The sequence below is a fragment of the Centroberyx affinis genome, unplaced genomic scaffold (genome assembly GCF_046629955.1).
Source record: "Centroberyx affinis isolate AG114_WGS23_722 - 3 ecotype Tasmania unplaced genomic scaffold, CSIRO-AGI_Caff_v1 ptg002103l_1, whole genome shotgun sequence".
Lineage (NCBI taxonomy): Eukaryota > Metazoa > Chordata > Actinopteri > Beryciformes > Berycidae > Centroberyx > Centroberyx affinis.
The window spans coordinates 75,624-103,481 of record NW_027280429.1 but is presented as its reverse complement, the minus strand read 5'-3'; the positions used below and the strand labels follow the sequence as shown (position 1 = coordinate 103,481).

The 27,858-nt window shown below is 43.4% G+C and overlaps 2 protein-coding genes across 2 annotated transcripts; one reads left to right on the top strand and one right to left on the bottom strand.

Annotated features, from left to right (window-relative positions):
- Positions 1–242: 242 nt before the first annotated feature.
- On the bottom strand, positions 243–18,406 carry nup133 (nucleoporin 133). Its single transcript, XM_071531629.1, has 17 exons — positions 18,191–18,406; positions 16,944–17,059; positions 16,581–16,684; positions 15,592–15,825; positions 14,075–14,245; positions 12,858–13,013; positions 12,105–12,175; positions 10,855–11,002; positions 9,643–9,796; positions 8,471–8,625; positions 7,665–7,756; positions 6,730–6,899; positions 5,679–5,773; positions 4,749–4,973; positions 3,400–3,522; positions 2,197–2,296; positions 243–586 (listed from the first exon to the last, which is right to left on the bottom strand). The coding sequence occupies exons 1-17, from the start codon at positions 18,319–18,321 to the stop codon at positions 243–245; spliced, it is 2,589 nt and encodes an 862-aa protein (XP_071387730.1). The 5' UTR covers positions 18,322–18,406.
- A 1,224-nt stretch (positions 18,407–19,630) lies between these two features.
- Positions 19,631–26,292, top strand: taf5l (TAF5-like RNA polymerase II, p300/CBP-associated factor (PCAF)-associated factor). Its single transcript, XM_071531625.1, has 5 exons — positions 19,631–19,790; positions 20,365–20,506; positions 22,365–22,469; positions 22,773–23,533; positions 23,771–26,292. The coding sequence occupies exons 2-5, from the start codon at positions 20,368–20,370 to the stop codon at positions 24,566–24,568; spliced, it is 1,803 nt and encodes a 600-aa protein (XP_071387726.1). The 5' UTR covers positions 19,631–19,790; positions 20,365–20,367; the 3' UTR covers positions 24,569–26,292.
- The last annotated feature ends 1,566 nt before the right edge of the window (positions 26,293–27,858 follow it).

Below are 27,858 nucleotides of genomic sequence, written 5' to 3'. Positions count from 1 at the left end.
GTTACTTTGGGTTTTTTGGCTGCTGGTCAGACTAAATAAGCAATTTGAAGAATCACTTTGGGCTCTGGTAACTTGTGATGGGTATTTGTCATTATTTTTGACATTTTATAGATACTAAAGGATTAAACAATTAATAAAAAAAAAAAAAAGATCAATAGATTAATCAATAACAAAATAAATCGTTAGTTGCAGCCCTACTCTGACCCTTGACTTCCTTAGTGTTCGCTTGTGATGTTCATGTTCTATGAGTTGAAGCCTGTTCTGCTGCTGCACAGTGAGTCCCTGTGGATCAGGTCATGTGACCCTCGGTCATGTGACTCACGCAGCGGGGCGAGCAGCTCGGAGCGCCGCTGGCTGTACTCCATCTCCAGGCTGTTGTAGCGCTCCTGCTGGGCCCCCGGGGGCCTCCTCTGCTGCAGCGAGGTGAGCTGGGCCACATATCCGCCCAGGTAGATGTCCAGCAGAGCCACCAGCTGCTCACACAGGGCGCCGCGCAGCTCAGAGTCGGCGTGCGGGTACACAGAGCGCAGGAGGAGCTCGTGCTGCCGGGAGAGGACGGACCGAACTCCACCCACACCGCCAGAGGCTGAGGAGAGAGGAGGAGAGAGGAGAGAGAGGAGGAGAGAGGTAGAGAGAAGAGAGAGGAAGAGAGAGGAGGAGAGGAGAGGTGGAGAGAGGAGGAGAGAAGAGGAGGAGAGAGGAGGAGGAGGAGAGAGGAGAGAGGAGGAGAGGAGAGGTGGAGAGAGGAGGAGAGAAGAGGAGGAGAGAGAAGGAGAAGAGAGGAGAGAGGAGGAGTAGAGAGGAGGAGAGAGAGGAGAGAGGAGAGAGGAGAGAGGAGGAGGAGAGAGGAGGAGAGAGAGGAGAGAGGAGAGAGGAGGAGGAGAGAAGAGAGGAGAGAGGAAGAGGAGAGAGGTGGAGAGAAGAGAGGAAGAGGAGAGAGGTGGAGAGAGGAGGAGAGAAGAGGAGAGAGGAGGAGAGAGCGGAGAGAGAAGAGAGGAAGTGGAGAGAGGAGGAGAGGAGGAGAGAGGAGGAGAGAAGAGGAGGAGAGAGGAGGAGAGAGAGGAGAGAGGAGGAGAGAAGAGGAGGAGAGAGGAGGAGAGAGAGGAGAGAAGAGGAGAGAAGAGAGAGAGGAGGAGAGAGGTGGAGAGGAGGGGAGAGAAGAGGAGAGAGGAGAGAAGAGGAGAGAGGAGGAGAGAAGAGAGAGGAGAGAGGAGGAGGAGAGAGGAGGAGAGAGTAGGAGGAGAGAGGAGGAGAGAACAAGAGAGAGGAGGAGAAGGGGGGACAAGATGGTAAATTTGATCTGTTGTCTATGAACCATTAGAATAATTAATAATGTAGGATTTTGTGAACACACTAACATATTGTTCTTAAAGATTCGTGCTTTGAAGTTTATGGATCTGGCTGAATTTAATTTAATGCTGTACTTTAGTAATGTACAAAGCAAGAAATAATTTATTTCCTGGTAAAATACAAAAAATAAATCTCAAATATGGAAAAGGTTTATAAATTAAGAGGTGAATTTCATTTTAAAAACACATTACGATCATACCAAGATAAAAAAGTATCTGCATTTCAACTCATGGAGTGAATCTGTGGAATGGTTTCTATGTAGAAATCGGTTGAAATTGAAATTGGTGAAACACAATACAAACTGCATGAATGATTTCCCCTCGCATACTGAACCAAAAACCTCACCACCACCTTGACTAACACATTTCCTGTGGAAAACGCTGTTTCTGTTTTAAAAATTCAATTTTCTGATAAAATATTAAAAGTGTCTGGTGAATCTGGACCTGTAGAGAAGTTAGTCTGTTTGTATATGAAACTGAAATGGACGTGACCAAATGATGATGACATTTTAAATGTATCTACAAGGATACTATATAAAATAACCCCACTCCCAAAATAACTTGAATGATTCCGATTTTGTGCAAATCCTGCATGTGCAAATCCTGCATGTGACACCAACACATTACAGACTGTGGCTTGAGCGCCACCTCTGGCCAATCTGTGCATAGTTTCCCTTCTTCTGCATTCACTTTGCCAGAGTATTGTCAGGGTGCTGTGACCTCTGACCTCTGACCTCCTTACCACTGGTTGCTTGTAATGTTGCTGATCTAGGAACTGAAGCTTAAGTCAGTCTGGAGAGAATCAGCTAAATGCCTAAAATGTGAATGAAATATAAATGTGTGTTACCCGTCCATGGGATGTACTCCGGCTCTGGAGCAGCGTTTTCAGAAGCTCTGTACATGGAGGCCTTGGTCTCTCTGTACTGACCAGCAGCCTGAAGCATGTCCTACACACACACACACACACACACACACACACACACACATCATGTTAAAAAAAAAGAAAAAAAAGAAAATCCCTCGAAAACATGTCGCCTCTAAAACTTTACCGTCACATCCATGTCTTTTTATTTAGAGTATCTAAACCGAGACAGCAGGTCATTTCAAGATAGGTTTGACATTGTAAAGTTTGCATTTCAAAAACAACAAAAAAGTGAGTAAATGTTAAAGTCTAATTACATATGGCATGTATTGCAAAATGGACTTAGACACTGATAAATGGACTATAACTCTAAAGCCGCTTTTCCACCGCATGGTACCGGCTCAACTCGACTCGACTCACCTTTTTTGGTTTTCCACTGGGCGAGTACCAGGTACCAGGCACCATATCTCCTGGTACCTGCTACTTTTTTTGGTCGCACCTCCGTCGAGGTTCCAAGCGAGCTGAGGCGACACCAAAAGGAGACGTGAAAACACTGCAGACCGCTGATTGGTCAGAGAGAATCGTCATCATTGCGTGACACGGGACGTCCTGCACAAACCCGCCATATTTAAATAGCCAAGCTACTGTAGCGGACGCAATTTTTTTAACTTAATGTTAATTTAATTAACTACGTTAGCGTTACGTTAGCTGCCAGGTTAGCTTTACCCTCTCGCGTCGCCTTTGAGCAACCAGAGTCATCTCGTTGTCTGAGCTTTGATGGAGGATTTCCCAAACTCTCCTGTTTTTTTCAGCAGTCTTTTGTCTCGCTGCCTTCAGCCTCTTCTGAAATAAAATCTGACTCCTTGCTGTGACTAACAGCCACACACCGAGAATCAAGAAACACCATCTCTTCCATATCCTCCATTGTTGCTGTGTGTGTCATGTTGAAGTTGACGTCATGGCAGTTTCATGCGGAGTCGCTATGACGACCAGTTCGGCTATCTGCTATCTGCAGTGGAAAACCAAGTGGTACTACCAAAAGCGAGTAGAATCGAGTAGAGTCGTGGCGAGTCGAGCCAGTACCATGCGGTGGAAAAGCAGCTTAATTGACACCAGTATTCTCCTGTAGGATGGAGCCGAGGCAGACAGACAGACAGACAGACAGACAGACAGGACCGGTGTGTTTACCTTGATGATGGTGTTGACGGTGAGGACGACCTCGGCCCACTGCACCGAGTCGCCCGGGCTCTCCTTCAGACTCCGCTCCTCCTCCTCCAGCAGACACTCAAACACCGAGGAGATCTGGGAGACCTGGAGGGAGAGAGCGGGAGAGACGAAGAGAGGGAGAGGGAACGATAGAGTAAAAAAAAAGAGGATATAGAGAGAGGTAGAAGAAAACAGAGGAATAGGAGGAGAGAGGGAGAGACAAGGAGTGAGGATGGAGTGAGAAAGAGGAGATGAAGGATGGGGAGGGAAGGAGAGAGATGAGGAGTGAGGGAAGGAGAGAGGAGGAGGAAGAGGAAGGGAGAGAAGGAGGGATGAAGGTGGAGGGAAGGAGGAAGAGGTGAAGAGGGAGAGAAGGAGAGCAATTGGGAAGGCGGGAGGGAGAGATGAAGAGGGAGGGAAGAAGGACGGATGAAGGAGAGAGAGAGATTTGATATTGTACTACATTTTCTCTACTATTTTCATTCTACTATATATACACTATACTTAATACTTACATTAATCTGTTCTTTATTTTATGTAAATACTGTATATTATTATTACCATTATTCTAAGTGTTTCTTCTGATTTTTTTTAAGAAAAATAAGTCAACATTCTCTGATTCCAGCTTCTTAAATGTGAATATTTTCTGGTTTCTTTCCTCCTCTATGACAGTAAACTGAATATCTTTGGGTTGTGGACAAAACAAGACATTTGAGGACGTCATCTTGGGCTTTGGGAAACACTTTTCTGACATTTTATAGACCAAACAACTCAATTAATCGAGAAAATTATCTAGGGCTGCAACTAACGATTATTTTCATTATCGATTAATCTGTTGATTATTTTCTCGATTAATCAATTAGTTGTTTGGTCTATAAAATGTCAGAAAAAGGTGAAAAATGTGGATCAGTGTTTCCCAAAGCCCAAGATGACGTCCTCAAATGTCTTGTTTTGTCCACAACCCAAAGATATTCAGTTTACTGTCATAGAGGAGGAAAGAAACCAGAAAATATTCACATTTAAGAAGCTGGAATCAGAGAATTTTGACTTATTTTTCTTAAAAAATTACTCAAACCGATTAATCGATTATCAAAATAGTTGGCGATTAATTTAATAGTTGACAACTAATCGATTAATCGTTACAGCTCTAAAATAATCGACAGTGAAAATAATCGTTAGTTGCAGCCCTACACATGACCGAAGAAAGGTGATTTAAATAACAAAAAAAAAAATCAGCAAGGAATTTTCCACCATCTATAGATTGTGATTTGACTCGTCCAGTTATCAGTTTGTGAGCGTCTGAGCGGCGGCCCCCCCCCCTCCCCCCTCACCTCTCTGAAGAAGACGTCGGCGGGCGTGAGGCTGGGCGGCACGGCGGCGTTGTTCCTCTGCAGCGCGGCGGCGATGGCCCGGGTCACCAGCTCGCCGTGCTTGGCGTGGTGGCTCTTCAGCACCATGGCCGCCTGCAGCTTCTCGGCGTGCTCGCACAGCAGGAGGCGCGTCGCCATGGGGGAGGAGCGCACCCCCGTCTGGCCCAGACGCTCCAGCAGGCCCACCTGGAGGGGAGGGGGGGGCGGGGGGGCATGATGCAGGGAGCCAACACATTTTCAATTTAAAAAATTCCATACTTTTTCCAGACCTTGATTTGTTTTGAAGATTTTGTCTGGTGTTCAATATGATTTACGCAGACAGACATCTTGCCCCTGCTAACTAGGTCATATCACTGTATAGATGAAGATTGTTCTTCACAGCCACAAATATCAGAATATGTGAGATGATTGGCAGGGTTCCTACACGCTTTCCATTTTAAAATTCCATATTTTTCCCAGACCCTATGTTCTTGACCGGATTTGATTTTGGTGGGTATTTGATATAATGCATGCTGACAGCGGCTGGGTAATAAGAGCGTCCCTCTATCTGAACATTATTCTTCACATCAACAAAAACTGTGGACTCAAAGTGGCTCTACAACAACATAAAAGCTAGAATTATGTGTGTATCGGACCTGAACCGCAACATTTTCCATACTTTTCCAGACATTTTTTTCAAATTCCCAAACTATTCAAGACCTGCAAATGATCAAATTAATTTTTAATACTTTTCCAGACTTTCCAGACCTGCGTAGGAACCCTGACAACTGAAAGTGTGTGTGTGTGTGTGTGTGTGTGTGTGTGTATGTGTGTGTGTGTGTGTGTGTGTGTGTGTGTGTGTGTGTGTGTGTGTGTGTGTGTGTGTGTGTGTGTGTGTGTGTGTGTACGTACCTGGAGCAGGAAGTCCATGAAGCAGCCGTGGGCCTTCATCTTGTCCTCCAGCTGGTGGAGGATGATGAGGGAGGTGAGGGGGAAGCCGGCGCTCTCTGGACAGACAGGCCAATAAAGTTAGGAAACAGGAAACTATAAATGGACATTATCAGTAAAAGGACAACAGGAAATTATTTTGTTTAAGGGACATGAAGTCCGATTGTGTTTAGTAAAGTAGATCTGATGGAAAAACACAATATTATGCATTTTGTCTCTTCCTGTTTTGTGCCAAACAATCCAGCAGATTTCCCTCCAGATCCACCAGGTGGAGAAACAATGGAGGATGCAGAGTAGAGGCTGATAGAGGCTGACAGTCTGGTTTGTTTACAGTAAATACACTAATGTCTCAAAATGAATGTGGGAATGATTTACTGATGTTAAAATGCTACACGTAGCCCCTTTAAAGGCCTTAAATTCAGATAACTTCCAAGACTTTTTCATGTTTTTATGCATTTCAGAATCAATTTTAAGATTTTAATTATCAATTTTAAGGCCCGGATGGGACTGGCCCCTGAGTATATCAATGAATGTTTAATCCCATATAAGCCTAAGTGTAGCCTGAGATCCTCCGGTGGGTCCCTTTTAGAGATTCCAAGATCTAGATTGAAAACCAGGGGCGACCGGGCCTTTGCTGGAGGAGATCAGGCAAGCCACATCTTTGTCCTCTTTTAAGTCTCTTTTAAAAACGCACTGTTTTAGATGCGCTTTTACTTAATTGCTGTGTATGTCTAATAATCAATTCTATTGTTTTATTATTTTAATATCTTATTGTATACTTTATTTTAGTTTATTCTTACTTTTATGTTCTTTTTATAATGCTTTTATTTTATTGTCATTTTGTTGGATTCTGTTTTAATTTTTGCTGTTGTGAAGCACTTTGTAATTATGTTTTGAAAGGTGCTATACAAATAAAATGTATTATTAATATTATTATTATTGTTAAGGACCCACAGACACCACCCCCCCCTCCCTTCCCTCCCTTCCCTCCCTTCCCCCCCCCTCCCTCCCTCACCGTCAGGCACGGACTCGGCCCAGCGGGGGTCGGAGGCGGGGTAGTCGTCCACCAGGTCCAGGTTGATGCGGGTCACCATGCCGTCCAGCTCGGCCCCCTCCTCCCCCTCCCCCTCCCCCTCGGCGGGGAACAGCTCGTCCGTGACGGTCTGAGCTCCGACCAGGTCGTTCCTGACAAAAGGAAAGAACTTTTTTTTTCCCTCTGGGATTCTCTTTGAGGAATTTAAAGTTTTCAGCTGCCACAGAACACACTGATTATTTTCCTACTGCAGAGGAATCTAAACACTGAAAGACCAAAAACAATGCCAAAGAGAAAGGTAACTCCACTATAATTCATAATAGGGTTAAATAACAGTTCAATGGTTCAATGCACATTTGCACATTGTTACATTCTGTATTTATTGCTTTTTTGTTTTATACTCTTTTACTGTTTTTTATAGCTTATTCGCCATGTTTTTTTTAATATACGCTTATACTCTTCTTGTCTTTCTCTGTATTGACTTCTACTGCTTTTATTGCTGAAATTAGCCAATCTCCCTACAGGGAAGTGTCATTTTATCTCTTATCTTACCGATATACCAGTTTGCCAATGTTGGCCTTTTGTTAAAAACCGGATATCAGCTGCTCAGTGTCGTCCACCTCTGATCCAATGTCTATGATGCAGTTTAATTACAAATTTATTGTATAATTGATCAATATATCACACTAGGAAGCCCTTAAAATGAATTTATTCTAATGCAACATGCTGATCTGATTCCACACAAGTAGCACAAATATGTTTTATCATCATCCTGGGAACACTGTTCCTCTGCACACTATTCTTCAGACTACTCAACTTTAAGTATTGGCCGATACCAAGCACCAATTCCATCCATTTTCTTATTGGACAATACAAGATATTTTTTACTGGTCTCTGGGAGCCGTTCAGCCACGTACCGACAGAACTGCAGGAAGGCTGCCTTCAGGAGTTTGGTTTTGTCCTCCTGAGCAACAGGCTCTGCTCTGGTTGGAGTCTCCATGGCTGAAACCTGAAACACAGAATACAAATTATGAATCCGGGTGGGGTGGGATGGGCGGTTGGGAGTGTCTTGGAATTCAAATGGGGGGGGGAGTTTGTGGGCTGGAAAGCGAGTTTTGAAAGCCAGGAATCTCAGCAGGTGGTCAAGTAATCGTTGGGTCATTGTTACCCGATCAGCGCTATCAACCCCCTGCATATACACTATATTATGGTTATTTTGTGCTATGGGGCAGGAAAAAAAACATACTCATTGCTCTTTTAACAGGGTTCCCACACCTTCTTAAACATCAAATTCAAGGACTTTTCAAGGACTTTTTCCAGGCCCAATTCCCTCAAATTCAAGGACCCAACACGGCATAGTTTGAGACACAGATCAAGGTTAATTACTGTTACAACACTGAGAATTTTTATAATGAGAACTAGCAGGCTTTTACAGAAGCTCACAGACAACAATTAAAAAGAGAGAGAGGCTTGAATGTGTGAACACTTCTCAGCTGTGCTGTGTTACAGTGATGGCAGACTATGTGCTCTCTTGCCTTCTCTAACACAAATATATACATTCAAGCACTTTCAATGACCCATGTCTATTTATGTCTATTTTCAAAAACTTTCAAGGATTTCAAGGACCCATGGGGACCTTGTTTTAATCATTTTTCCCAAACCCTTTTCACATGCAGTTCAGTGGATCAGTCAGGTGACCAGCAGGCTCCTGGCTGAGGTTTACCTCCGGAGCGGCGGCCAGCGAGGAGCAGAGTGAGTCCTCCATGGTCTCCGGCAGGATGGAGGCGCTCTCCCTGCCCACCACCGCCACCAGGCCGCTGTTCTGAGAGAAGAAGACCGGCAGGTTGGCACAGCAGCCCCCCCCACGCACCCCGTCGCCTGGGAGACAGAGAGAGAGACGTCAAGAGAGAGACTCGCACAGACATTTACTGTTGGTTCACCGAATGTGAAAAGGGCTTGGTGTGTTATATTATAGAGCGTCACATCGTAGGTCCTTAGTTCCACATTTTTGCCAAGTTTAAGTCAACAACTAAACCCAAAAAGAAAGAAACAATAATAATAAATATGATGATTTGATCTTGGTGGCAAAATAAGGGGGTTACATTAAGTTTCTCTAATTTTCTGTGATAAAAAATAAATAAATAAAAATCAGTCTCTGCACATATTATGTTCTTCCTTCCTGACGACATGAATGGCTAGTGACAGACACTTATCTCTGACAATAAATGCACTCAAATTTGATCTTATTTATTTATATCTATTTGTTGTATTATTCTCAATATGTCCTACTGTTGTAGAGCTGCAACGATTAATCGATTAGTTGTCAACTATTAAATTAATCGCCAACTATTTTGATAATCGATTAATCGGTTTGAGTAATTTTTTAAGAAAAATAAGTCAAAATTCTCTGATTCCAGCTTCTTAAATATGAATATTTTCTGGTTTCTTTACTCCTCTATGACAGTAAACTGAATATCTTTGGGTTGTGGACAAAACGAGACATTTGAGGACGTCATCTTGGGCTTTGGGAAACACTGATCCACATTTTTCACCATTTTCTGACATTTAATAGACCAAACAACTAATCGATTGATCAAGAAAATAATCAACAGATTAATCGACAATGAAAATAATCGTTAGTTGCAGCCCTATACTGTTGTAATTACGTTCTATTCTCATCCACATCCTATTCTCTTCTTCTGCTGCAACGCCCCAATTTCCCAACAGATATCATTCAAGTTGAATCTATTCTAATATAATTCTATCACCATCTATGCTATAATTACACTCTGCCATCAATATAACTGCATTATTTTTAAATCAGATTCTTTGAAATGCCCGTACTCTGGAACCAAGGCCTAAGCCAAAGATCTTGTGTTTGTTAGAGAGTCTCACCGGGGGAGTTGAATGCGATCTTCTCCTCGGGCAGCCCCGCCCCCCTGCCGGTGCCGGTGGAACAGGCGAACACCAGATCCTCGTTGTAGAGGAAGGCGGCTGAGCCGGGGGAGCGAGGCAGCACCAGCCGCGTGTTCTGCAGGACCTCTTCGCTCTGAGGAAAACACATCAGCCACCCACAGGGGATAAAAAACCTTCTTCCAACTTTGACTGGGCGATCTGCCACAAACCAGTCAGTCTAAAACTATTATCCTCAGGGAAAACTGACGGGAGGCACTGCAACTGAAGAAAAGACTCTGTCATCTCAAGTCTTCATTCTGCTGGTTTCTCTTACTTCTTTTTTTTTCTATTCTGACCGTTTTTCTTTTCATAGGAGCCAAAAATCAAGCTGAAACACATCATTATGGATCCTATGAAAAGAACAACAGTCAGAATACAAAAAAAAAAAAAAAAAAGATTTAAAAGAAACCGGAAAAACTAGAGAATTGAGATGACAGAGTCGTTTTTTTCCACAGCTGGAGGCCCGTCGCTCACTAGTTTTCCTTCAGGGTAAAAAATGTTATGTTGTTGACTTTTGAGACACTCCTAACATTTTACTGTTGTCGTGTGAAAACCTTGAAACTCCAATTTTGGTTAGGGTTATGGTTATGTTTTCACTTCATTTGAAGATTTACATACTCCTCTATCTTAACAATAATGTCCCATTAGAAGTGAATGGGAGTTGCACAACCTCTGTTTGTGAAGGCTGTGTAAGAAAAACAGTTCTTCTTTCATTATATATCAGGGATGCAAACTCATGGAGACTGAAAAAGGTGACAGATACCAGGGCAGACAAAAAACCACTCATTCATTCACTTGAGTGCCCTGTTTTGGGATCAAAAAGGTGACTAGTTTGCATCCCTGATATATGAAGGCACTCACTCCATTTTGTGTCTTGTGCTTTGTTTTGTTTCCTAGCATTTCATTTTGTTTGTACACTGTATTCAATCATTTTGTTTTGTGATTGTCTAAGTTAGATTTAGGTAGGTTTGTTCTTTGTAGTCCTTTGAGACATGCCTTTGTGACGAAGGGCTTTATAAATAAACCTGACTTGACTCATAAAACACTAAGGACAAACCATTTATCGTACACAAAGAAGAACTTTGAACCATTTGACGAGCAAATAAATCAGTTTGAACTGCATGAACAATTCAACAGAATGTGAAGACGGACCTGGAACGGAGGATTGTACTTGGTGACCTCCACGGTGAACTGGTCGGAGATGCTGGCTCCGCCGTCCTGCAGGGTGACCAGGCAGAAGTAGGCCAGGCAGGGCGTGTCCGAGGGGTGCCAGGCCGCCGCCAGAACCACCAGGCCCGCTCTGAAACAGCACGACACAGGGTCTGGGTCAGCTCTGCACGACTGCAATCAGTGTTTGTTTTGTTTTTTCTATTGCCATGACCACTACAAATGTATGAAACCTTAAACTCCCCTTTTTCTAGCTGTTAATCAATGTTTATGGCAATTTTAGCCATAGAGCCACCCTGTTCATAGTCTTGACAATACGTCACATAATGCTAATTGCGATTATTTTGACTGATATTGCAATTGCGATATGATTTGCGATATCAGAGGGAATGATAATTTTTACATCATTATTCTCATTTTCATTGAAAAACATATTAAAATGATTATGGTGTGATTTTTGCGGGGATCTGTACCAAACAAAGATGTTTTCTTAAGTCTGTAGAATATGATGTGTAGGCCAGGACATCTCTGCAGCACCACAATATTTAATTTAAAATGGTATTTTGACACATTTCACCTTTAACAAATATTGCGCCTCCTGCGATTTGAAATTGCAGTAGGCCATATTGCGATTTCGATAAAATTTTGATTAATTGTTCAGCCCTAGAATAGCGGCTGGAAAAGCTTTTGATTGAATAGTGTTGTTTTGCAGAATTTTGCATGTCATCACACATGCTACAGTCTTTCCCTCTCGCCCTCCACTCTACTTTCCCCACTGCTCCTCATTTTTCAAAATCACACAGTAGGTGGAGAAAGGCTCAAACTGAAGGCACCATGAGCCTTTAAAGCTGCACCAGGCAACTTTACACTTTGGCGGCTCCAAATGGCAACAACAGGTAACTGTCTGAAAAACGGTTTGAACTTCAACACCCAGAAGTCCTGTAAGGTGAGGTCACACGGCATGCTCATCATGTTTATCAGCCGGCCGGTCTGTGATGCTTTACACCAAAGGAAAGGAAAGGACCTGCAGGGTGTCAGTTAGTGGTGATGGGACGCTCCTCTCACAGGACAGGGGGATTTTTACATATAAATCTTGCCTAGTGCAGCTTAAAAGACACCTAAAATCATTCAAGTTATTTTTGCCACATAAAATGAGGAAGTAATTACTCACGTACAAATACAGACACACACACACACACACACACACACACACACACACACACGAACACACTCACTGGCTGAGCTGCATGTCCAGGTATATGACGTTCGCTCCTTCCTTCATCTCCTCATAGTTGCTCTCGGACCCCTGGATGGAGTGAAAAGATCAAAAAAGGTCTTTTTATTTGGACCATGTATGATTTGCATGGCATGCTCAGTATTACTAAATGATGAGTTTTAAAAGGGACATTTCACCCATATGACTGCCAATTTGCTGCTATCTTAGGTATAAACGATTCTCATGTAAGAATTTTTATTCAGGACTTCAGTTATTAGTTGGTAATTAGTTGGTCAGAGTTCAGTAGATACAGTTTGAACTTTTTAGTTTCCATAAAACTTTTTTCTCTACAAAGAATATTAAATCATTAAGTATTTAAATACTGCAACACTGTCAGTGCCAGGGATCAAAGGTAACCTATGTAAGATTTTCACTGAACTTCTAATCACCTCATTCTCAGATTAGTTTGTTGTTGCCCCATGTATTTAACTAATTTTTTCTAGACAGCAAATAGCCCTTCCCCTATAGCTTGAGCCTATCCCGCCATTATAAACATTCAGGCTCCATCAATATGGCGGTGGAGCAGCAAGTCGTGAAGCTAAAAAAATCTCTGTATGCTTCCTAAACTGCATAGGAAGGTAAGGAGGTAAAAGCGATGTAATTCTTTACACAGTTATAACCCTTACAGGAAATCCTACACAGTATATGTTTAAACCAACTATAAAACATGAGGAAGCCTGAAAGAGACAGGTCCCATCCCCGCCCCACGCACCCAGATGGCGTCGGCGATGCTCTCGGTCAGCGCCCGCCTGGCGTCCCAGCTGAGGACCTGGTGCTCCGAGGCCTCGTCCACCTCCCATTTACTCAGGCTGGAGCTGGTCAGGGTGTACAGGCTGCTCGCCCCCCCCACCCACAGCACACTGTGGAGCTGGAAGGAAGAGAGGAAGAGTCTGGGTGAGACTTCTCCATCGGAGTCCTGCTCAGCTCAGGCGAGCAAGCGGCACCAGATGGACGTTTGATCGATTGTGAGTTCGGGAGTGAAGTGGACAGGAAACATTACGATTAAAGTGTTAAATTTAAGTTAGTTTGACAGTAAAGCTGTGACTCTGCTTGGCTGCACCAGAGCTGCACCTTTGTTTAGGAGGATAAGGTAAATCTCAACTAGCAGAGAACTAAAGGGAGTACTAACCAAAACATTGTCACATAGTGATGTTTTCACTGTTTGTAGCCAATAATATGTGAACAATAATCAGTCTCTCCTGCCCTGCTCCTGTATGTGAAAGTATAAAATTAAATAAATACAAATTTAAATCAACTCATACTAGCTGCTATTCACAGCTAGTATGGGGTCAGTCTACGTTTTAAGGTGTAACTGTAAAATTTTAGTGATGTATAAACTTGGAGAGTTTACAAAAACTGAGGTTTATGTGGAGAAACAGGCTGCTGTTTTTTTTCCCAACAAAAAAAGAAAAATTTCTACAATTAAACATTATCTCAAAATACACCACACCTCTGAAACTACCTGTATGTGCTATATGTTATGAATAGAGCTGCAACGATTAATCGATTAATCAATTAGTTGTCAACTATTAAATTAATTGCCAACTATTTTGATAATCGATTAATCGGTTTGAGTAATTTTTTAAGAAAAATAAGTCAAAATTCTCTGATTCCAGCTTCTTAAATGTGAATATTTTCTGGTTTCTTTCCTCCTCTATGACAGTAAACTGAATATCTTTGGGTTGTGGACAAAACAAGACATTTGAGGACGTCATCTTGGGCTTTGGGAAACACTGATCCACATTTTTCACCATTTTCTGACATTTTATAGACCAAACAACTAATCGATTAATCAACAATGAAAATAATCGTTAGTTGCAGCCCTACAAGGAATTGGGCCTCTAACCCTGGCTGTGTTAGAGCCTTACTCTACCTACTGAACTATACACGTTTCCTTCTTCACAGTCAAATCACATGAGCCTCACTCACGGTGTCGTTGGGCGGCGGGGCGAGGATGCCGAAGAGGCTGGAGACGCGGCGCCCGATGCCGGACAGCACGCCCTGGCCCTGCTGCAGCGCCCGGCTCTGCAGCTTTCTGGAAGAATCCAGGCTCACTCTGAGGAGGTGGCTCTTGAACGACGACACCACGAAGCTGCCGCCCTGAGGAGAGAGAGAGAGAGAGAGAGAGCGGAGGTGAGGAGAGAGAGAGCGGAGGTGAGGAGAGAGAGAGCGGAGGTGAGGAGAGAGAGAGCGGAGGTGAGGAGAGAGAGAGAGCGGAGGTGAGGAGAGAGAGAGCGGAGGTGAGGAGAGAGAGACTTGCACACCCTTATATTATTTATTATCTTTTACCATTTTTTTTTATTATTTATAATCTTTTACTTATTGCCACTGCACAGCACTTTACTCGATTTGATTTTGTACATTATTTTGCACTTCACTTGCAGTGCATAATATTGGATCTGGTATTGTTTCCCATTTTTGTTTTTTCAGTTTCTGGTTCAGTGTGGTAGGAGTTAGGGCTGGGCAATATATCGATATTATATCGTTATCGTGATATGAGACTAGATATCGTCTTAGATTTTGGATATCGTAATATGGCATAAGTGTCTTTTCCTGGTTTTAAAGGCTGCATTACAGTAAAGTGATGTCATTTTCTGAATTTACCAGACTGTTCTAGCTGTTCTGTTATTTGCCTTTACCCACTCGTAGAAAATACCGAGATATATATCGTGTATCGCCATTCAGCCTAAAAATACCGAGATATGATTTTTGGTCCATATCGCCCAGCCCTAGTAGGAGTGTCTTCGTTTTTACTTGAATTTCTGTGTTCTATATTTCTGATGCTTGTTGCTGTCGATGTTTTTATGTCTTTATGTAACCTGATGTGTTTCGATGCCCGCTGCTTAGCAAATTTCCTTCGGGATAATAATAAAGTTGAAGTTGAAGTTGAAGAGGGGCGTTTCGTCTGATTAGAAGAGTTGACTTTGTTGCATCTTTGTATTTGGTTTGTTCAGGTTGACACTGTCCAATTACAAGAGACCCAGGACTTGTAAACAAAAGTCACATGGACTCACAAGGAGCTCGTTTAATTGGACAGAGTTTTGGTGACCTGTCATCCTGCCAGGTGAGACATTTTAGCAGCCGGGGAGTCAAAACAAATCTGATTCCAGTTCCTGTAACTTGTCTGTCTCTTCTTCTGTGGTGTTCAAGAGCACATGATGAAATATCTGAATATGAGCATCAGTCCAGACTTCATTTTGTTCTTCTAGGCTTTCCAAGCATGAGGAACTGCTGACTATCAGATGACAACATCCGTCTCCTTCTACCCATAATCCCTTGTGTTTCAGAGTGTTCTCACTCCCAACAAACCACACTGCAGTTCTATTGTGAGAGGACCAAGACATTTTCAGGCGTCTCGGTGCCACCAGAGTCTGAATTACTGAATTACAGAGGCTGAATCTGAATCTGAATGTTTATGTAGGAAATTAAAAGGTGACTCCACTTACTCTGACAGCAACAACAAAGTTGCAGAGTTCCTCCATGTCCAGGTCGGTCTCGGTGTAGTTGCCCTCCTGGGTCAGGCTGGGCCAGAAGCGGGCCGTTCCCTCCGAAGACACGGCCAGCACAGAGATGGACTGAACGGCGGCCGTCTCCAGAGGAGCGGGGGAGGAGACCGCCACCAGGTCAGCTGCATAGGCAAACTCACTGCTGGGCAGCTGCAGCTCCTTACAGACTGACAGCTGCAGAACAACACAGAGAGAGAGCTCCAGTTGTTGCATTTAAAGACTTGAATTTTGTATCTGTGATGGTGTTTCCTCTGTATTCTTTCAGCAGTGGTGCTCCAACACAGCAAGAACATGTTCAATACAGCTAGAGAGAATGTAGGATTAAAATAAAAGCATAAATGAGCTAAACTTCCTTCTGAAACACAAATAAGTCTTGATGGTTAGAATTCATGTTTTTATCGGGGTAAAGTAGCTTAAAAAAGTTTTCAGCACTGTGACCTGAACTAGAACCATAAACGGAAACAAAACGGATATGGAGCTAAAACTAAAGAACTAAAAAGCAAAAGGCTAATAAATACTCTTCAATATGTCTGTGTCTTACAATATCAGAACATTGGTTGAACTGTTCAATAGATTTTCTGATCTGATTTCAACTGAGCGGCTGTTCTGCTTATACATCAGATCTCATCTTTATCTGGATGGAGGTTTCAGATAACAACTAACTGAGACTTGCAGAGAGAAATGTCATGTTATGTGTGCGATTATGAAGAATGAAAGTATAACCGCTTTGCTTAGTTTAGATATTTTAGATAGAAATCCGGTTTCAAACCTTTGTCAATGAATTGAGAGTCACTGCTTGTAACAGATACTCCATATCCCATGTGGCGTCATGCACAGACACATTTAGATGTGTGAACTGTAGAGGTGTAAACTGACTGACTGACTGAATGAATGAATGAATGAATGACTGACTGACTAGCTGTCTGTACCTTGGCCACAGCAGTCTGGCAGATCTTCCAGATGATCAGTCTCTCTCCACAAACCATCCAGGCCCAGCCGCTCTCATCCACCTTGACTGAGATCTGGTCGTCGGCTGGAAGGACCAACACACACACACACACACACACACACACACACACACACACACACACACACACACACGATCGTTCAATGGCAATATTGGAACAGCATGCTTTTGACAAACCCTCACAACACCCAACAACATTGTTCATGTTGCCAAAAGAAGCAGGGATGTGAACAGGACTAGAAAAAGCAGGGAAAAATATGGCGTGAAATCCCACAAAAACCTGGAATAATCAAACAAACCCCCGACATGGACAGGGTTTCTTTACCATCAGCCATCGTCAGCGCCTCCATGACTTTGACGGGAAGCGAGGAGCCGAAGGTTTGAACGTCGAAGTTCACCGACTCTGCGGTGGTGTGGCTCTGCACCCGGGTGGGCGTCGACCTGGAGGAGAGAGGAGGATCATCAGGATATCCAAAACACTGAGCTGCTCTTCCCTCTAGAAAATTAATTTCTCAGCTGTCACAGGTCTTGAAACTCTTTTGGACCGGTCTCCTCTCCTTCATCTCATCTCATCATCTCTAGTCATTTTGTCCACCTCTGATATGATGGAGGCATGGGATATTTTATTTATTTGTTTAATTGTTCAGTTTATATTGTACGCAAGTTAAATGTTTATTGAAAGACCCGATGTATTCCCAACTTTCCCCTCCTAATGAATAAGTGTGGTGGAGAGTTTTAGTATCACATGATGGTCTAAACGCTGCCTCAGAGGCTTTTCCACCCTGGTGAGAGTACATTTTTCGGGAAATACCGCATACTTGGTCATTTTTGGGCATGAAAATTGTCAAATTTAAAGAAGGGCTACTGGATATTGGTCCAAATATCAGCTATTGGTGACTTCAGTCTGAAAATATCAATATTGGCCTTCAAAAATCCATATCAGCCCAAGTCCATTGGGGACCACTGATCTACTGTGCAATCCCTGCTTCACGTTTGACAGGGACAAATCAAATTCAAGAACTTTTCAATGATTTTCAAGGTCTTTTTTTGGTGAAATTCAAGTACTCAAATGTTGTATGTTTTGGGGTAAGATGTGACATTGGTGAAAACTAGACACCTTGGGGGCCTCGTTTTTTTCACTCATGAACTGGTGAAATCATTCATTTTAAACCTGCTTCTATGACATAAATATAAAATCGACATAAATGTCCATGACAGGATTTTCCTCAGGATGTGAGGTGTCCAGTACTTTCAAGACTATCCATCATTTTCAAAAGTTCCCAATACCTTATTTTTGTCAAATCCACACACTTTCAATGATTTCCAAGGCCCGTCAGAACCTGGTTTGAAGTGGAATTAATAGAAAAGTGAACTCAGTCACACCTGGACTGGCCTGTCAGTGTGTTTCCTAAACACAGCAGCAGGAATCCTAATATTCACGACACTTGACGTCTATCTCACTCTGGAGGATAAACAGACAACGTGCCCGCTCGTTAAAAACAAACAGCCACCTAACGGTACCGGTACCGGTGGGGAGAAGGGAGGGAGAAGGGGGGAGTGTTGACGGCTCACCTCGCGGCCAGAGACGTCCTGCGCGGGGAGAAGAGCAGACCGGTCGGCGTCCCGGTGACGCTCTTCCTCCCGGCGGCCACCCTGGACTGCTGCCTGCGGCCGGAGCTGGGCGTGCTGCGGGGGGTAAACATGCCTGCGGTGCCCCGTGCTGTTCAACCACACGGGAAATATCCACAATTCACCGTAAAAAAAATGCACCCGTTTCCCTCCTAACCGTGAAACCTCCAAACAGCGCGCGGTGCAGTCGCCTGAAATATACGTCATCGCTGAGTCAACGGAAAGTCCCGCCCATTGGCTACGAATCACGTTGAGTCACACATTTATTTTCTTTCTTTTCTTTTTTTTAATGATTATTAAACACAAGGAAATTTTACATTCACGATAATCTAATTAAAACATGGCATGTACAAGAAAATGCCACTATATGTAAAATAAAAAAAGTTTAAAAAAAATAAAATAAAAAAAAAGCAAGGCAGCCTGTGGTATTTTTTGTCCTTTTTAGTCATAATTTCCTAGTTATTTAAAATAACCCACTGCCGACAAAGAGTTGAGGTGGTTCCTAGCTGCACACTGCAACCAAAATGAGTAGAACCTCCTTGGAGTAGACCATAATATAATAATATAATAATATAATAACATAATAATATAATATAGTGAACCATAATATCATATCTTGACATGGCAAACGGTTTGACATTGTTTTGTAGATATGTTAGGCCTACATGTATCCAGTCATAATTGCTATCATAGTTTTTGACCAGTGAAAATCCATGTAGTTTTGAGTGAATACATGTTATAACGTCTTCTTGCCAGAGCTATACTCTTGTCATGACTTAATATCACTAGGTGTCGGCCTTGAGGCAAACTTTCTATGTAGCTTACCAGTTTAACAAGCATAAATGTATAGGCTAATTATATGGAAATTAATCTTCTGATGGAAGGACGAGTAAACGTGAAAGACATTTATTTTTAGTTGGTCTAAATTGGTCATAACCATAATCATGATGACCATTTAAGAGAATCATTAGGAGACACTCATCACTTCGGCTTACACCTGATAGGCCAACAATCCGCACTTGAAATTTCCAAGTAATTATAAACTTGTATTATGGGTTCACCTGTGCTTTTCACACTAAAATGCACAATTGGGGCGGATTTTATTCAAATAAAATTCTGCTTGGTGTATTACATGTGTGCCGAATGTTCCAGTAGCCACTAAGGAGTCATGAATGATGTCAAGTTATATTATATGAGGTATGTTTCTCTGCCGGTAAGCAAGGCCACGTAAATTGACTGGATTTTTATTGAGGATAGTTGACCAGCCAGGTGCAAGAACGATCCAGGCAGAGGTAGTAGATCAACGATAGATTTACTCGTTAAACGATCCAGGCGGATGTAGTAGATCATCGATAAATTTACCCACCAAGATGAAAGCGGCAAGCTAGCTTAGCCGTCTGATGGAGGTGGACCATGGGGTGGAAAACCACGATGGAGTGGCGACGAAAGGCAGCGGCGTAGTTTCAGCTGGAAACCAAGTTGCATAAAACCTGATCGTCTTGCATGCAGTAACTGACCGCGGAGGAGAACAGCACGATATGCAGTGAGTAACGATTCTCAACGGGTGTTTGTTCAGAACCGGATTCTCGCGCTAATCCCGCTAAAAGTTTGGACTGGCCAGGCCCATTCCACTGCTAGCTAGCTAGCTTAATGCAGCATCCTTCTCACTGAAGGAAACCTGACAGCACTACGTGGGATTTTGTCATGGTACCCGGTGGATTACGCCGTTGCATTAGTTGGTATATATCTCAGAAGGTCAGCAAAGGCGTTTCCCGTGTCTCTGCTTCAGTGAGACAGCATTAGCTTGCTAAATTATTCTAGGTAGCTTGCTAGCTAGTTAGCTATAGCTAATGGAGAGATGCTATGTTAAGGTCTGTGAGGGTTAAGTTTGCCATGGAGATCCTGAATCAGAATTGGAGAACTAAACTGTAATGGACCTGTGTTTTGTAATAATTCGTATTCATGAGTAACATCTACACTGAATTAAGCCAGTGGAAAGCTGTAACTACTGATCCTGTGATTGACAAGATGAGAAAGCAGTTGTGTTCAGGTGTCTTCCCCTGTCTGAAACCTCCTCCCCCCCTCAGCTGTTTAACTCTGGTGTTTTGGTTCCTCAGGCCATGAAGCGGGTTCGCACTGAGCAGATCCAGTATGCCGTGACTCAGTACCTGAAGCGGAGGCAGTATGTGGACACTGAAGGCTCCCTGAAAGGAGCCAAACTCTTCCAGTCAGCTGAGGAGATGGCTGCCAATCTCACAGGTGAGGAAGTGAAGATGATGTAGTTGCTCTAAATTGGTCAGATGGTGAAAGAATACACAGTGCAAAAGCATCCAATGTGCAACCCACTGAGAGCCAAGAGAGAATCTACTGTGTTCTTAAACACTGTCTAGGTAAAGTCATTCATATGAGAGTTGGAACCGGGCTGCCTTCATTTAGTAAAGGAACCAGAATTTGTCTTGGTGACACTAGGGCTGGACGATAATTCAATATTATTGTTTATCGTCTTTCAGTGGGATTATATTGTGATGATATGGTGATTTTGGGATATCAAGACACACAATTCTGCTGTCTGAACTGATGAGAACAAGCACATTTTATTTAGAAACTCAGACAAAATGAAGTATGGTAGGAATATTATGTGAAAATTTCAGTTTAGTTCGACATCACACCAAATATTACCATTCGGTTCAATATGATGAACATTAATGTGATTATTTAACATGATTTCGCTTACGTCATGTACGCATATCATGTCATATATATCATATTGAAAAAAATCCTTATGATTATCGTGATAGTGATTTCAACCATATCGTCCAGCCCTAGGTGACACTGGTGCAGGAAAACATCAGCATCTTACAGAGTAACACAGTGCAGTCTGACATGGTGCAGGAACACCAGCTGGGTGAGAGTTCAGTAAGTTAGGCTGTAAAGTCAACACCAATACACAGACACTGAAGCTTTACGTTTGTTCAGTTGCACCATGGAGACTTATGGTACATCTCTGCTTAACTAGCAGACTGGGAAGTTACCACTAACCCGAACATTGTTGCAGACATTGTTTGTTGTTTTCACCTTCTGTTTCCAATAATGTGCATGCCAAATTATAATTTTTTTTCACGGCGTAATTAACGTTTGCCAAATCAACATTAGGTAACTTGCGTGATAGCGAGAAATAAGGATAAATCTTGCTGATTTAACATTATCAAATGTTAACAAATAGATATGGTATCTAGTACAAAGTATTCTAAGTAGTATATAGTACAGAGGATTCATTTGTAGTTTGTCCCCCATATCACTACCACCACAGACATAAATCTATGTGTATTACTAGATGTAACTAAAACAGACAACAATAGTGACATCAAGTGGTTTATCCGTTAATTTCAGCGGGGTAAAAGTTATGCAGTTAGGCCTAATGCAATTCTCCCTATCACTAATAGAGTGGGAAAACATGATTTTATTGTTAGCTAGCTAAAATTGAGTTTCAGATCAATTCAGTGATCTAATTTCATGTTGCTGACATAAGCAGTCTGTATTTGTTCCTCTGGGTCCAGTGAGTTTTCCCATCTATCAGATTGATGCTCCATGTCAACAGAAGTTTTACAGAAGACTTTACACCTAGTAGAGGTTTGGTTTAAGTTTCACATTGGAACTTTAGTCATGTGTAAACTCAGATTTAGTGAAAATTTATCTTAAAACTAGATTATTGACAGTAGACTATAAGATAAGATGCACTTTATTGATCCCCCAGGAGAAATTCAGGTGTCACAGCAGCAATGTGCAGTACAGTAGCAGAACAAAGTATAGAAGAATAGAATAATATTATTTATCAAATATAAAACCGCACCTCATCAGTTACCCAGCTTTGGTTGGTTAGCAAAGATGCTTATTTGTTATTATTTATTATTCATATCACTGTTCTCCCCCCTCATCCATTTTAGGGACTTACCACCTCCGCTAACGGCTTTCCTGTGCAAGACTGACTAGTCCAGTGTGAGAGGGGTGATGGATTAGTTATGGATGATATATGTTCTCACCAACTAACACACCTCATCTCTCTCTTCTCTCTCTTCTCTCTCTTCTGTCTTTCTGTCTCTTCTGTCTCTCTGAGCAGTGCAGACGGAGTCGGGCTGTGCCAACATCGTCTCTGCTGCACCTTGCCAGTCTGACCCGCAGCAGTATGAGACTCAATACTCCAGACTGCGCACCTTTCTCTCAGGTACTACATCCACATTCCTGTTGCATCATTATTTCATTCCTTGCATAACTAGAGATTATGTGTGTATTATATCACAGATGAGTGTGGTTCTGTGTAGCTCAGTGAGTAGAGCAAGGCACCAACATTAGCAGGATTGACAGTTTGTCACTGGGGCCGCCCATCCTAAAAATGTCTGCACTGATGGCATTGTCAGGTGCTTTAGATACAAGTGTTCACCAAACTGCAGATGTTAGGCCTTCTTGGATGTTATAGATGTTGCTGTTCATCACAAAACAACATCTATTTTTATTTCCCCCCCTGTAGAAACGGAGGTGCCCTGGGCGAAGGAGGTGAGTAGCATCCTGTACCCGCTCTTTGTGTACCTCCACCTGGACATGGTGCGCTGCGGCCTGAAGGGGGCGGTGGACGGTTTCTACAGCCGCTTCCACAGCAGCTTCCTCCTGGACGGCGAGCAGCGCGCCACCGTGGAGCAGCTCCGCCACGTTCTGACGGCGCAGGACGTCACGGCCAACGCCAAGCTGAACGCCTTCCTGGAGCACAAGTACGTGGTCCACCTGACGGAGCCGGCCTACAGCTACCTGCTGCGCTTCCTGCAGAGCGAGGACAACGGCGCCCTCTGCCGGGCGCTCAGCACCCACGTGCAGGTGGAGGTCACCGCCTCCCGGCGCACCGACTACCAGCTGTACGGGGCGGCCGGGGGACCGACCGCCGCCCCCAACTCCACCTCCTCCTGGGCCGGGGTGGACGGGGCGGAGGGAGGGGAGGGGGTGGAGGTGCCGGCGGGGATCCCGCAGAGCGAGGCGGCCCTGGAGGCTCTGCAGGACTGTATCAAGAAAGTACGCGAAGGCCCGCCGTCGCTCACCACCGTGTGCTTCTACGCCTTCCACCACACGGAGCAGCTGCTGAACGCCGCCGAGGTTTCTGCCGACAGCCGGCTGCTGGCCGCCGGGTTCGACAGCTCCACCGTGAAGCTGTGGAGCCTCAGAGCCAGGAAGCTGAAGGCCAAACCACATCAGGCCGACGTGTCGCACATCCGCCTGGCGTGTGACGTGCTGGAGGAGGAAGTGAGTGACTGAATGTGGTCTGGTTGTTGATTCAGATCAGAGCTAGTTTACAGCACAGGTTGACATGGTTTATGTGATGTTATGGATAATTGATTGAAACAGCAGACAAAACCAAACATGTTTTAATACGCTAAAAAATTAATTGACATAGTTTACCAACTGTCCTGTAAGACAAGGACAGGTGATGTAAGATAACATTTACAGATGAGTTTTTCTTGCCCTGTTGTCTGTCCTCAGGTGGACGAGGAGGACGGCTCCGGCAGTGAGATCAAGACGCTGCGCGGCCACAGCGGCCCGGTGTTTCGCACCGCCTTCCTGACGGACAGCTCCGGCCTGCTGTCCTGCTCCGAGGACACGTCCATCCGGTACTGGGACCTGGGCAGCTTCACCAACACGGCGCTCTACCAGGGCCACGCCTACCCGGTGTGGGACGTGGACGTCAGCCCCTGCAGCCTCTACTTCGCCAGCGGCTCCCACGACCGCACCGCCCGCCTCTGGACGTTCTCGCGGACCTACCCTCTGAGGCTGTACGCCGGACACCTGGCCGACGTCGACTGCGTCAAGTTCCACCCCAACTCCAACTACCTGGCCACCGGCTCCACAGACAAGACTGTCCGCCTGTGGAGCACCCAGCAGGGGGCGTCCGTGCGCCTCTTCACGGGCCACCGCGGCCCGGTGCTGTCGCTGGCCTTCTCGCCTAACGGGAAGTACCTGGCGTCCGCCGGCGAGGACCAGAGGGTGAAGCTGTGGGACTTGGCGTCGGGGACGCTGTTCAAAGACCTGCGGGGACACACGGACAGCGTCACCAGCCTGTCCTTCAGCCCGGACAGCAGCCTGGTGGCGTCGTCCTCCATAGACAACTCGGTCCGGGTGTGGGACATCCGTAACTCCCACGGCGGGACGCCGGCGGACGGCTCGTCCGGCGAACTCGTGGGGCTTTACACTGGAAACACCAGCAACGTGCTGAACGTCCAGTTCATGGCCTGCAACCTGCTCCTGGTGACAGGAACCGCACAAGAAAAAGCAGAACAGTAGCGACGGCCATCTTGTTTCGTGTGTTTATGTGTAGAAGAAACACTTTAATGTCTCCAATGTTTTCTGTTTGTTTGAAACGGCCTCCATGCAGACAGACTGTGCTTCTGTCTTTCTCATGTGCTTTCTCCCCTGAGCCAACCACCAAGAGCTTCCATCGGTCATTTGCCAAACTGAAGTGCAGGTCACCACTCACCACAAATACAATTATTATTGTTACTTTCACTAGTTCTTTGCATAGGGAAAAAAAAAAGGTTTAGTATCATCACTTTACTTTTAACGCATAATGTTCATCCTTCAGAAATTAGAGTTTAGATGATCATTCGTAGAAAAAGCATCGTTTTGACGTTGTTGGTGTTCTCTAGTTGCCAGAACTGCTGCACTAGATCTCAGTATTGAAGAATTCATCGCTTCCTCATGTCCCTGATGTTAAATAGGTGTAAACTGTAGATGGGCATGGCTGGGATGATGTGAGGGTGTAGGATATGGGTGTAGTGCCTTGGTGGTCGACAGCTGTTTACCCTTCTCTCACGCACAAGTTTTATATGATCTATGAAAAGCGCTTAGAAATGTGACTGTGGGAAGATATCGCTGCTGGGTAAAAACAAAATCACATATCTGCGAAGAATACGTTTACCAGGAATGGGGGGGGGGGGGACATGCTTATATTCTACTTGGCACTCATAATGGTTTTTGTAGTCATACAATGGTGTTGTGAAAAGTCACTCAACACAGAAGTGACCATGGAAACGTTCAATTTGAGTAAGAAAAATGAAAAAACGCCACAGTTGCAGTTCTGTGTTTTTGTTGCTGTTGGATGCTGAACTGTCTGACGTTCATCAATTTGCCGAAATATAAATGTGACTGAATAGAAAGTAATATTCTGGAGTAAAGCAGCTGCTCAGTATACAGAGTCTACAGAATATTAGAACCACCACCTAAATATTGAGTTGCACGCCATTTTACACAAGTCTCCTACTCTTCATCTACATCTCCCTCCATGATTGGAAGTGTATGTAACGAGTGAGATCAATAACTTTCTCCTGGTCAATCCATTTCACAGACGGGATGTTATCCGAATATTCCGTACACTTGTGCAATTCTTATGAAGGTTAAATACAGCTTGAAGGCAGATTGCTGTTCTCGGAGAAATTCATATCTGCAAAAAGTAAAATTTTCATGAACGTTGAATGTTTTTGCATCGACGCCCATGGAGTTTGAAAACTATAATTTGTGGTTTTAAGAGTTCTCAAGGGCCCAAAAGTTAAAAAAAAAAACAAACTCATCCATAAACTTTAATTTCTAGTGTTTCTTCCCACAGCAGCAGTGAAACGCTCGGGGTTTGTCTCTGGACAGCCGGGGTGTTTGGGTGGAAAGTGTAAATAGCCTTGTCAATGAAATTTCTAAAAATCGATGGCTGTATTTTTCGCACTGTTCCGCGAGTGGCATTATTTGTACAATGCTAAACAAAAGTGTAAATATATTTTTGTAATATCTTGGCTACCTTTTTTGTTATTCTATGTCGGGAGAGAGTTGACACCTGGTGCATGTGTTTTATCCGGGCGACAAAAGTATTGAGAAAGATTTCAGCTGAAGTAGATTTGGTCTTCCTGGTTTTGGTTTCATACAGTTGGAGGTCTGGATGTTGTCACCAGCCAGTCCTTCATGTCCTTTATGTTCGTCAGCAAACTTCTGATCCCTCCTGTAGCCCAAGACGAGAAATAAATAACAGAATCTATTTGAACAGATGCTTCAGTCGGTTGTTTTTCTTTAAGTCTTATCAGGTGTGTTATGCCTCGTTGAGACTGTTTGTTTTTTGAATGCTGGACTTGATTGATCTTGTGCGTTTCCATTCAACATTAACACCTCACTGCATATTAAACACTGTTGTCAATGTCTATAAACCGGACATACCAGAATTCAGAAGCTCTAGTTAACTCCAAACATAGAAATAGAATGGATAGACAGGCTCTCCCCTGGCTAAGATTGTCAACACATTAAATGTGAATCAGAATTATACAGATGTTATTTCTAATCCCCTATCTTGTAATCCAGGATCAGACTGATCTTGCTGATTTGGTCACTTTTTAAATAAATGTCAGACGGCTTCATTCTGATCCAGATAAACAAGATCAACATTACAGAATCCAGACCGTCAGTCTGTAATAAACCTCTGTCTCACCACCTGTTGGACAAATAATGTTACAACAGCTAGCTGGGCCAGAAAGACAGGAGGGAACAGGATGGAAAAGAGGAAAAGACAATGAATATACAATGAATTTATAGACAAAATTCTCATTGGAGGCAAAAATAATTTAAAACCAAACCTCCCGTTTCTCTGCAAACTGGGATCAAATCATCCTGATTTCTGGCAGTAAAACAATCCTAATCTCTGCTTTTGGGTTTTGAGAAACACAGAAACAATATATAAGCTTGATTGAAGGTAGAGTGAATTACCTAATCCCAATCTGAATGATCAGAATCTCAGATATCAGTTTAAAAAAAACACCAATTTTCAGATTTAATCTACTCTGATTCCTGAAATCCAACCAGAAAATCTTTGAAACACTGGACCCCGGTGCATGATGGTAATCCCCCTCAGTATAGAAGAAGACGTTTCAACTGAAAGATAAAATGTTCATCAATACGATGCCTTTGCCATGGAAACGCGTCACATTTTCCCTTCCGCCACACCATGGCAGCGTTATCAAATGTGCTACGACAGCTTCATTAAAGTGGTAATTCATGAGATTCTCCTTTTTCATTTGGTCAAGTCAAATTTATTTATATAGCACATTTCATACGACGTGCTTCAAAATAAAAAGCAAAAAATAGGCAAAGATCATACATGACAAAAACATATAAGATAGGAACATATAAGATAAGAAGGTATTACATAAATAAAAACATAAAAAAAGATAAAAACATGTAAGGTATTACAATAAAAAGGAATAAGATAAGAAGGTATTATTATTAAAAAGGGAATAATAGTAATAATACTGATTCTAAAATAAAAGTTTTCCCGTTAACCACACACTTTAAACCTAACTAAAAGCTTGCGAAAAGAGATATGTTTTTAGTCTGCTTTTAAAAGAATTTAGAAGATTTAGTCTCCATCTTTGGTGCCAACTGATCACCTGTCAATCAAACAGTGTGTGGGCGGGACTGTGGCACTGTGGTTCCTTTTTCCTTGGGTTTGCTCTTGAAGTTTGAGTTTCTCTTCTCTCTGTCTGTTCAGCCATGGCGGCTATCGCTGCTCATGCTAACTACCCAGTTCTCCTTCTTCTTCTGTT

Excerpts from the sequence above, each read along its gene's own strand:
- nup133 (XM_071531629.1), bottom strand. The coding sequence starts at position 18,321 with ATGTTTACCCCCCGCAGCACGCCCAGCTCCGGCCGCAGGCAGCAGTCC. Across the intron at positions 12,176-12,857 it reads GCATCGCCGACGCCATCTGG|GGGTCCGAGAGCAACTATGA; the intron begins GTGCGTGGGGCG and ends CACTCCATCCAG. Across the intron at positions 2,297-3,399 it reads CCGTCAACACCATCATCAAG|GACATGCTTCAGGCTGCTGG; the intron begins GTAAACACACCG and ends GTGTGTGTGTAG.
- taf5l (XM_071531625.1), top strand. The coding sequence starts at position 20,368 with ATGAAGCGGGTTCGCACTGAGCAGATCCAGTATGCCGTGACTCAGTAC. Across the intron at positions 20,507-22,364 it reads GATGGCTGCCAATCTCACAG|TGCAGACGGAGTCGGGCTGT; the intron begins GTGAGGAAGTGA and ends CTCTCTGAGCAG. Across the intron at positions 22,470-22,772 it reads ACTGCGCACCTTTCTCTCAG|AAACGGAGGTGCCCTGGGCG; the intron begins GTACTACATCCA and ends CCCCCCCTGTAG.